The sequence below is a fragment of the Haematobia irritans genome, chromosome 3, assembly GCF_050003625.1.
Source record: "Haematobia irritans isolate KBUSLIRL chromosome 3, ASM5000362v1, whole genome shotgun sequence".
NCBI lineage: Eukaryota > Metazoa > Arthropoda > Insecta > Diptera > Muscidae > Haematobia > Haematobia irritans.
In genome coordinates, this window is record NC_134399.1 from 175,523,356 (window position 1) to 175,533,977 (window position 10,622).

Sequence of the window (10,622 nt, forward strand, 5' to 3'; positions counted from 1 at the left end):
GGTTAAACGCACCTTGTGCATTGAAAATTAGAAACGGTGACGCATCGTCATTTTATCATCCACCCTACCTGTTATCACTGAAAGTCCGGCTACCAGGTTATAGATAAAGCCATTTTTCCACTAAAGACCCAGAAACCTCTAAAATCGTTTCTACACAATTCTTACTCACTCCCTTCAAAAATGGTTTATCAATACAAAAACTCCCTATCAGTACGATTTTCAAACACACATGTTGAAAGATATGGGTAACTTGATAGATCACCGATTGTGACAAGGCCTGAAATACGAAACAAAACAATTTCCAATTAATGCAACTCTTCATCAAACAAAAACACTTGCGGCAAGTTAGTCTTTCGAAAACTTTTGCGACATTAGGACGATACAGAACGAAACAATAGAACGATATTTTCAGAAAAAGATTTTGATTTGAAAATTCGATGTGTGTGCGAGTGTAGTATAGGAAACAATAGAAATAGAATATTTCGTTGGGATTAATTTTTAAGTGATAAGATATCACATAGACCAAATTTAATTTCCCATCGTTCACAATACGAATTTAATTGATCGTTTAAAAAATCTACGTCGGGAAAAATGCAACAACAGCCAATGCAACAAGGTCAACCTACTGTGATCTATGTAACAACATCACCGGTAGCTCCAGCCCCGATACAAGCCAATACAAAATGGCGGAATAGGCCACAGACAAATGCCACTGCATCAGGTAAAATTTGTTAAGAAATTTTAAATTTCGGATTTTTTTTCCCCTGCCGGCGCTGTAATGGACTATATTATAAATGGAGAAAAAATCAGTTTTATTTTTATACCCTCCACCATAGGATGATACCCCCATCCTAACTTTGTCATTCCGTTTGTAACACATAGAAATATTGCTAATAGCCCCATAAAGTATATATATTCTGGGTCGTGGTGAAATTCTGAGTCGATCTGAGCACGTCCGTCCGTCCGTCCGTCTGTTGAAATCATGCTAACTTCTGAACGAAACAAGATATCGACTTCAAACTTGGCACAAGTAGTTGTTATTGATGTAGGTCGGATGGTATAGCCCCCACTCTTACGTATAGCCCCCATATAAACGGACCCCGAAATTTTGCTTGCGAATCCTCTAAGAGAAGCAAATTTCATCCGATCCGGCTGAAATTTGGTACATGGTGTTAGTATGTGGTCTCTAACAACCATGCAAAAAATTGGTCCACATCGGTCAATAATTATATATAGCCCCCATATAAACGGACCCCCAAATTTGGTTTGCGAATCCTCTAAGAGAAGCAAATTTCATCCGATCCGGCTGAAATTTTGTACATGGTGTTAGTAAATGGTCTCTAAGAACCATGCAAAAATTGGTCCACATCGGTCCATAATTATATGTAGCCCCCATATAAACCGATCCCCCGATTTGGCTTGCGGAGCCTCTAAGAGAAGCAAATTTTATCCGATCTGGCTGAAATTTGGTACATGGTGTTAGTATATGGTCTCTAACAACCATGCAAAAATTGGTTCATATCGGTCCATAATTATATATAGTCCCCATATAAACCGATCACCAGATTTGACCTCCGGAGCCCCTTGGGAGACCAAAATTCATCTGATTCAGTTCAAATTTGGTACGTGGTGTTAATATATCGGCTCAAACACCCATGCAAAAATTGGTCGAAATCGGTCCATAATTATATATAGGCCCCATATAAACCGATCACCAGATTTGACCTCCGGAGCCCCTTGGAACAGCAAAATTCATCCGATTCGGTTGAAATTTGGTACATGAAGTTAGTATATGGTATCCAACAACCATGCAGGAATTGGTTCATATCAGTCCATAATTATATATAGGCCCCATATATACCGATCCCCAGATTTGACCACCGGTGCCTTTTGGAGAACCAAAATTCATCCGATTAGGTTGAAATTTCGTACGTGGTGGTAGTATATGATATTTAACAACTATGGACCACTTTTGGGCTCCATATCAGTCCATAATCACATATAGCCCCCATATAAACCGATCCCGAGATTTGGTTTTGGAGCCTCTTCATCCAATCACACAAGAATTAGTCCATATCAAGCAACCCCCATATTTCAATTCCGGCTCTGTACTTATTGTCTAATATATTCCACGTATGGACTAACTCACAATTTAGAAAACGATGTTAAGAAGTTTTAAAATACCACAACTCTAGTAATTCGATTGTTGGATGACAGTCTTTCGTAGATGTTTCTACGAAATCCATGGTGGAGGGTACATAAGATTCGGCCTGGCCGAACTTACGGCCGGGTATACTTGTTTTTATTATGACCATGAACATATTCATTAATACTGTGGATTTGTTTTTCCGAAAAAAATGTATTACGAGAACAAATAAGTACGAAACGTTTCTTTCTATTAAGACTTTGTATAAATCATCGTACACGCTCACAAAAAATCGCTTCTGTAACATATACTCCCAAACATATTTTGCTTCAAGCATATACATTTTTGGGTATTGCCCAAACATTTATATGTTTGATCTCTACCAATATATAATATGTTTGAAAGCATATTGGTCTAAACAATATATGTTTGGGTAGTCTAAGTTCCAAACATTTTGTATTTTTGCATCCAAATTCAATAATGTTGTCTTCCAAAAAACAATATGTTATTTTGTGAACATATAATATGTTTGGAAGCATTTTGCACCCAAAAATATTATATGCTTAAAAAAATTCTCCCAAACAATATTGTGCTCAAAATTTTATTTATTTATTTATATATTTACAATCATAATGAATTATGAAAATAAACAGGTAATATAGGTGCTAACAACATTGGTTTTCGACCTGAATGCTCAAAATTTTGTTTCTGCCTAATTGTATATTCCCCCACATCTTTCTCACTTCCAAGACATTTTTTAGTTCTTAGCACCTTTTTCTGTAATACAAACATTGTAGAAGAAATTATTCAATTTTATGATTTTTTTATTTTAATTTTACCTTTTGCCGGACGGGGATTCGAACAGCGGACCACACAGTTTGTAAGGATCAAAGAAGAAGCTGATCAATTGCCCAAGGAAAAATAAAATGTAAATTTTGTAATAACAAGCAACAACCACCAACTTAATTCAATATCGCTCCCTGTTAAATAGCGCTCCAAGCTACTAAACACATATATGTTTATAGACTATTTCTAAATTAATATATGTTTGCATCCAAGCATATTATATTTACAAACATTTTATGTCCCAAACATAATATGTTCTAACATATTAACATATATGTCCCAAACATGTTATGCTAGTTTATGAACATTATATGCTTGCACTCAAAAATATTGTGTTTAAAAATTTGTGTTCCAAACATATAATGTTTATAGCCAAACATATGAAAAACAGTCTTTTTCATCCGTGTAGGTACACGGACGAAAAAGACTGTTTTTCATATGTTTGGGTGTAAAAATTATATGATTGGAACTCAAATTTTTTTAACACAATACTTTTAAGTGCAAGCATATATGTTAATATGTTAGAACATATTATGCTTAGATGCAAACATATATTAATTTGGAAATAGCCTATAAACATATATGTGTTTAGAAAGAGAGTATGCTGCAAGTAAAATAATGGAAGTAACCAATTGGCGTCTTAAAAATATATATACACAAAGAAAATTTCATTAAAATTTTTTTCTACCAGTGTATGTATGCCTGAGGTGAAACATAATATGTTTGAACAATACAAACAATATTTTGTTTGCACCAATCATGAAAATATATATGTTTGAAGCAAAATGTGTTTGGGGTATATGTTACAGAAGCGATTTTTTTTTTGAGGGTGTAGGGTAATGCATACATTGATTTTTTCTGATTTAATCACGAAATTGATTCAATTATTTGTGTACCCTCCACCATAGGATGGGGGGTATATTAACTTTGTCGTTCCGTTTGTAACACATCGAAATTATATTCTAAGACCCCATAAAGTATATATATTCTGGGTCGTGGTGAAACTTTGAGTCGATCTAAGCATGTCCGTCCGTCCGTCTGTTGAAATCACACTAACTTCCGAACGAAACAAGCTATCGACTTGATACTTGACACAAGTAGTTGTTATTGATGTAAGACGGACGATGTTGCAAATGGGCCACATAGGACCATTTTTACGTATAGCCCATAATATATAGCCCCCAATAAACCGATCCCCAGATTCGAACTCCGGAACTTCTTGGAGGAGCAAAATTCATCCTATCTGTTTGAAATTTGGTACGTCATGTTAGTCTGTTGAAATCACGCTAACTTCCGAATGAAACAAGCTATCGACTTGAAACTTGGCACATGTAGTTTTTATTGATGTATGTTAGGAAGGATGATATTGCAAATGGGCCATATCGGACCACTTTTACGTATAGCCCATAATATATAGCCCCCATATAAACCGATCCCCAAATTTGAGCTCCGGAGCTTCTAGGAGGAGCAAAATGCATCCTATCCGTTTGAAATTTGGTACGTGATGTTAGTATATGGTAACTAACAGCCATTCAAAAATTTATCCATATCGGTCCCTAATTATATATAGCGCCCATATAAACCGATCCCCAGATTTGACCTCCGACGCCTCTTGCAGAAAAAGAAAATACATCCAATCTGGCTAAAATTTGGTACGTGGTGTTGGTATATGGTGTCTAACAAGCATGCAAAAAGTAGTCTATATCGGTCCATAATTATATATAGCCCCCAGATTTGGTTTGGGAGCCTTTTGAAGGAGCAAATTTCATCCGATTCAATTCAGTGTGTATTTTGTGTAAATACAAAAGCTAATAATTAAGGAAAAAGGTCGATAAACTAAATAAACTTGCAATATTATCGGAGGGCCGAATTAACTATTGGAACTGGGAAACAATAAATCGAAAAAAGCATGAAGAATTTCTTCACACACGTTTAATTAACATATGACAATGAGACCTGCACCTTGTTGAAAACATACTGCCGAGACAATAAGAAATTAGCTAAATTGACGGAAAGGCTTACATACCTACTAACATGCAGAAGAATAATTGAATCACAGAATTAATTAGTACAATTAAAAATTTAATTGACTTTGGCCAACAAATCAATTAGTTTTTTTAATAGAGGCAATCAATTATTTATTATGTTATTGCTTATTTATTAATTTTTGTTTCCTTTTGATGAAATAATTTTCATGTAATTTCTAATGAATTTTCCGATTATAATTATATTTGGGTTTTTCTTTATTTTTAAGTCAAAATTTAATGAACCAGTCAATAGTATACAGAAAAAATCACCAATGAAAAATTTAATTGACACTGGAAACTTTTTCAATTAAAGAATAAATTGATACAATTAACTTTTTCATCAAACTAGAAACAATAAGTCAATTAGGTCAATGAATGAAATTTTAACTTTTTAATTAAGAAATTAACTATGAACTTTCTAATTAAACTAGAAAAAATAAGTCAATTAAAAGAAGGATTGATTTTTTTTTATTTTTAATAAAAAATTTATTGATACAATCATTTTTTTAATAAACACTAAGTTAGTTATGAAAATGGGTGATCATTTTCGAGGGTTTTATTCAACAATTTATTATACCAATTAACAATTCGAACAGATTGAAAAATGTCCATTGCAATACTCTATTAATGGTTTAACTGTTTTAATTAAAAAGTTAATTGGAAATTGAATAGAAATTTAACAAACTAATTAATTGAATCAATTGAGTTTTCAAATCGACATCAAATGAATTTTTGCCTGAATCAAAAAAAAAATAATTGATTTTTGCAATCAACATCAATTAAATTTTTAATTAAACGAATTTATAATTTGATTGCAATTTTCAAATCAATTCATTTAAGTTTTTAATAAAATATTTTTTATACCCAATTAAAACAGTGATTGATACTATCATTTTCATGAATCAATACATTTCAATTAAAAAACAAGTATATAAGGATGTAAGTTCGGCCAGGCCGAAGCTTATGTACCCTCCACCATGGATTGCGTACAAACTTCTTCTAAACACTGCCATCCACAATCGAATTACTTGAGTTGCGGTAACGCTTGCCTTGCCATAGAAATAAAATGTTGACAACATTTTTACATATTTTTCGAGTGGCAACCATGATTATAAACCGATGTGGACCACCTTTTTTGTGATTGGAGATCGGCTATATATAACTATAGACAAATATGGACCAATTTTGGTATGCTTGTTAGCGGCCATATACTAACACCACGTTCAAAATTTGCACCGGATCGGATGAATTTTGCTCCTCCAAGATGCTCCGGAGGTCAAATCTGGAGAAAGGTTTATATGGGGGCTATATATAATTATGGACCAATTCTGGCACGGTTGTTAGAGACCATATACTAATACCATGTTCCAAATTTCAACCGGATCGGATGAAATTTGCTTCTCTTAGAGGCTACGCAAGCCAAATCTGGGGATCGGTTTATACCGATATGGCCCATTTGCAATACCATCTGACCTACATCAATAGCAACTACTTGTGCCAAGTTTCAAGTCGATAGCTTGTTTCGTTCGGATGTTAGCGTGATTTCAACAGACGGACGGACGGACATACTTAGATCGACTCAGAGTTTCACCACGAATCAGAATATTTCCCTAAATTTGTAATTTTTACTACAAATGCGCCCATCTTGAACTTCGTATGGCACTAAAGACATTCTTGCAATTTGAACTCCAATTTTTTTACAAAGTTTTTCTACAAAATTTTCTAAAATTAACCAAAATTTTTCTTCTTGGTGGGTTCACTGTTTTTTCAGTGTGAATGTTTGAAAGCTTCACCACTGAAAAACTCTTTGGTGTTCGGTCAAAACTGGTATTGAACACATTACACTTTGTACGCAAGGCGTATGTTAAGGGTGATCCGGTCAAAATTTGGTCAATATAAACTTGACGTAATTCTTTCAATTTTGCATTTAAAAAACCTGAACACCCCTCATTTTGAAGGTGTGTGTGTGTAGAATGTTGCTCCTATTTTGATTTTGGAATTCACTCTTCACTTGTCAAAATGCCGTCCAAGCAAGAAGAGCAGCGTATCAAAATTTTGCTCGCGCATCGCGAAAATCCGAGCTACTCGCACGCAAAGCTGGCAAAATCGCTAAAAGTTGCCAAATCAACCTTTACAAATGTAATTAAAGTGTTTGGGGAACGTTTGTCGACAGCCAGGAAGTCTGTATCGGGGGGAAATCAAAAGCCGGAAGCCGCTGAGACGACAAAGAGAGTTGCCGGTAGTTTCAAGCGAAACCCTAACCTCTCTCTCCGAGATGCCGCAAATAAGCTGGGTGTATCGTCTACAACCGTGCATCGAGCCAAAAAACGAGCCGGACTATCGACTTACAAGAAGGTAGTGACTCCAAATCGCGATGATAAACAAAATACGACGGCCAAAGCGCGATCCCGTAGGCTGTACACGACGATGCTGAAGAAGTTTGACTGCGTGGTAATGGACGACGAAACCTACGTCAAAGCCGACTACAAGCAGCTTCCGGGACAGGAGTTTTATACGGCAAAAAGAAGGGGAAAGGTAGCAGATATTTTCAAGCACATAAAACTGTCAAAGTTCGCAAAGAAATATCTGGTTTGGCAAGCCATATGTACCTGTGGCTTGAAAAGCAGCATTTTCATAGCTTCCGGGACTGTCAACCAAGAAATTTACGTGAAACAGTGTTTGAATAAACGTCTGCTGCCTTTCCTGAAGAAACACGGTTGTTCCGTACGGTTTTGGCCGGATTTGGCATCTTGTCATTACGGTAAAAAGGCCATGGAGTGGTACGCCGCCAACAACGTGCAGGTGGTTCCCAAGGACAAGAACCCTCTCAACACGCTAGAGCTCCGCCCAATTGAGAAATACTGGGCTATTGTCAAGCGGAACCTAAAGAAGGCCAAAAAAACTGCTAAGGACGAGCAGCAGTTCAAGGCAAACTGGCTTTCTGCGGCGAAGAAGGTGGACAAGGTGGCTGTACAAAATCTGATGGCAGGTGTCAAGCGTGAGGCCCGGCAATTCGGATTTGGAAAAGCGAAAGCCTAACTGAATATTTTTCCTGAATTTTATACTAATTGAACTTGAAAAAGAAATTTAATTTGATTTTTTAAATAAACGATTTCACCGATTTACACGCGTTTTCCCTTGCCGTATCACCCTTTATGCTAAGCATTGCACCACGGTGTATATGGTTTTTGGAAGTTAACCCGAAATTCTCGGGCTTGATAAATTTTTTGGATTAGGTTAGGTATAGTAGCAGCCCCATATTTCAAGCTCACTTACACTATTCTGTCCATTGCCATACTACAGCGGTGAACTTCTCTCTTATCACTGAGTACTAACCGATTCTATGTTTAGCTTAATGACAAGAGACCTAAGTTTTATAACCGAATCCGAACAGCGTTCGAAACTGGGGTTGAACCCACGACTCTATGTATGCAAGTTGTGAATTCTAACCATTGAACCACGATGAAATTTTATTTTATTTAAATAAAGCATATTTTGTCCATATAATAATTTTGATTTTTTTATTAAATATTTTGCAGCTAGCTTTATATTCGTATCAGGTGGCATGAATTTGGCCCTGGGTGTGGGTTGGAATCAAGGAACTTTTTTTGGATCATCGTTACAGTTTAGCTATTCATGGTTCATTGCTGTGATCGCTGGCACGCTGCTGTCCTTGCCTCTGAGATATTTTCTTCCCAAGAAAATTATTATGGTAAGATAGATAGCAAACAAAATCATAATGTCTATGGCCATATTAAAATTTAAAAATAATGTTTCTTCCAGGGTTTTTCATCATTGCTAGTTCTTGTTGGTGGTATCCTCTTCACAAGTGATCCCTATAATTATAATACCACGTTGGCCGCTAGGTATATCAATGGCATAGCTATAGGCCTAGCCATAATTCCATTTTTGATGAATGCCAGTGAGATAGCCGATATAGGATACCGTGGAGCATGTCTATCAGTCGAACAATATTCCATAAGTTTGGGTATAGCCATACAAATGATTTATGCCTCTTACTGGGATCCAAACGTGGATTTTGCCGCCAATCGTTTACATGGAATTTTGGACATTATCTATGCTCTTTTGGCTTTGGTCTCGGTGATGACTATTGTGGAATCACCGGTGGATCAAATACGTAAGGGTAATGATACGGCTGCCTTGGAGACTTTAGCACGCCTACGAAGACCAGCCTATGTAACCGTAGAGACGCAAGCCCTTTTGGAACAACACAAATCTTATGTCCGAGAAGAGGAAAATCTTACGTTGACCGAAAGTTTTTCTCGTGGCTTTTTGCCTTTGATAAAATTGCTCTTACTACGCAGTATGATGTTGACCTTCTGTTTTTCAATACCTCTCAATATGTCCATCTATTTTAGTAGCACAATAACCAATTACACATGGGCTCCAACTGTCTCAGGAATATTCCGTTTATTAGGTGGTTTCATTGGCATCTTGATGGTGGACAATTCAAATAGAAAAATGGCTTCAATTTTCCCATTAGCCGCCATAGGGTGTTTCCTCATCGGTTTGGGTTCATTGTTCCAAAGTACCACAAACATGTCCAATTATGACGATATGGTATCTTCTGTGTATCTGTATATGTTCCTACAATTGTTTGCTGGATTCTATGCTCCATATACATCCATCTATATTGGTGAAGCCTTTCCATTGCGTGCTAAACCCACTCTAATGGCTGTGGTGGTTATTGTGGAACAGATCCTGCAGATTATTTTCATTGAGGCCTACAATTATTTATTCGGCGATACGCTAATAACACAGGGTATTATTACAGTGATTCTGTTCTTTGCCCTTATTGCCTTATTGCCGGAGACACGAAACACCACATTGACAGAGGCTCAAAGACGTTTTCGCACTCTGTTTACTTTGCGGTAAATTTTTGGATTCAAATTGATTTTTCTATACATAATACATAAAATTTTATACAAAAGTATTATTATAATTTATTGTAACATTAGAAGTACGTTTTTTTGGACAAATGGGTAATTCAGTATTAAAATAGGACAAATGTCGCATTATAATATGCGTATAGATTTTTTTCAACTCTTATCATTAAATATATAAATTTAATTGAAAAAACTTGCACCTTTTTGATACTGAACGACGCACACATTGTTTTCTTCTATTTAAGATGCTGCATTTATTTAATTTATTTTTAAATTTATTTATTTTGTTTATTTTATACCAATTTAAGTTCTAAAACATATAAAAATATTGCAAGAAATATAAAATAAACCATAAATATACAAAACCAGCATAATGTATGGGTTTAATTAGTGATTTACAAAATCGAGTGCATGTTTTAACATTTTGTAATCTTTACTAAATAGAAAATGTCTAGTTAAGCCCACAAAGATTGGACCGTTGATGACTGGAAATAAGTTATACGGTCAAATGACACAAAAATAAACCGCTTTACATCCAAATATTACTGGTAATGACCAGGTAACGAGAAAGTCTACATATACACCACATTAAGCAAGGATATTGATCATGTACTGAAAGAAGAGTTTTCTTTTCTGAGGAACGAAGTTTTAGACAAACAAAGTTTTCTTTTGCCGCTAACACATTTTCATTAAAAG

General features: G+C 35.6%; 1 protein-coding gene across 1 annotated transcript; it reads left to right on the forward strand.

Annotated features, from left to right (window-relative positions):
- Window positions 1-337: 337 nt before the first annotated feature.
- On the forward strand, window positions 338-10,300 carry LOC142229350 (glucose transporter GlcP-like). Its single transcript, XM_075299901.1, has 3 exons — window positions 338-721; window positions 8,559-8,731; window positions 8,803-10,300. Exons 1-3 carry the CDS (start codon window positions 592-594, stop codon window positions 9,913-9,915), a joined length of 1,416 nt encoding a protein of 471 aa, XP_075156016.1. The 5' UTR covers window positions 338-591; the 3' UTR covers window positions 9,916-10,300.
- Window positions 10,301-10,622: the final 322 nt, after the last annotated feature.

What these genes read in the sequence shown, in the direction of transcription:
- LOC142229350 (XM_075299901.1), top strand. Translation starts at nt 592, where the DNA reads ATGCAACAACAGCCAATGCAACAAGGTCAACCTACTGTGATCTATGTA. An exon ending in GACAAATGCCACTGCATCAG is followed by an intron (nt 722 to 8,558) that starts GTAAAATTTGTT and finishes AATATTTTGCAG; the next exon opens with CTAGCTTTATATTCGTATCA. An exon ending in TTCCCAAGAAAATTATTATG is followed by an intron (nt 8,732 to 8,802) that starts GTAAGATAGATA and finishes TGTTTCTTCCAG; the next exon opens with GGTTTTTCATCATTGCTAGT.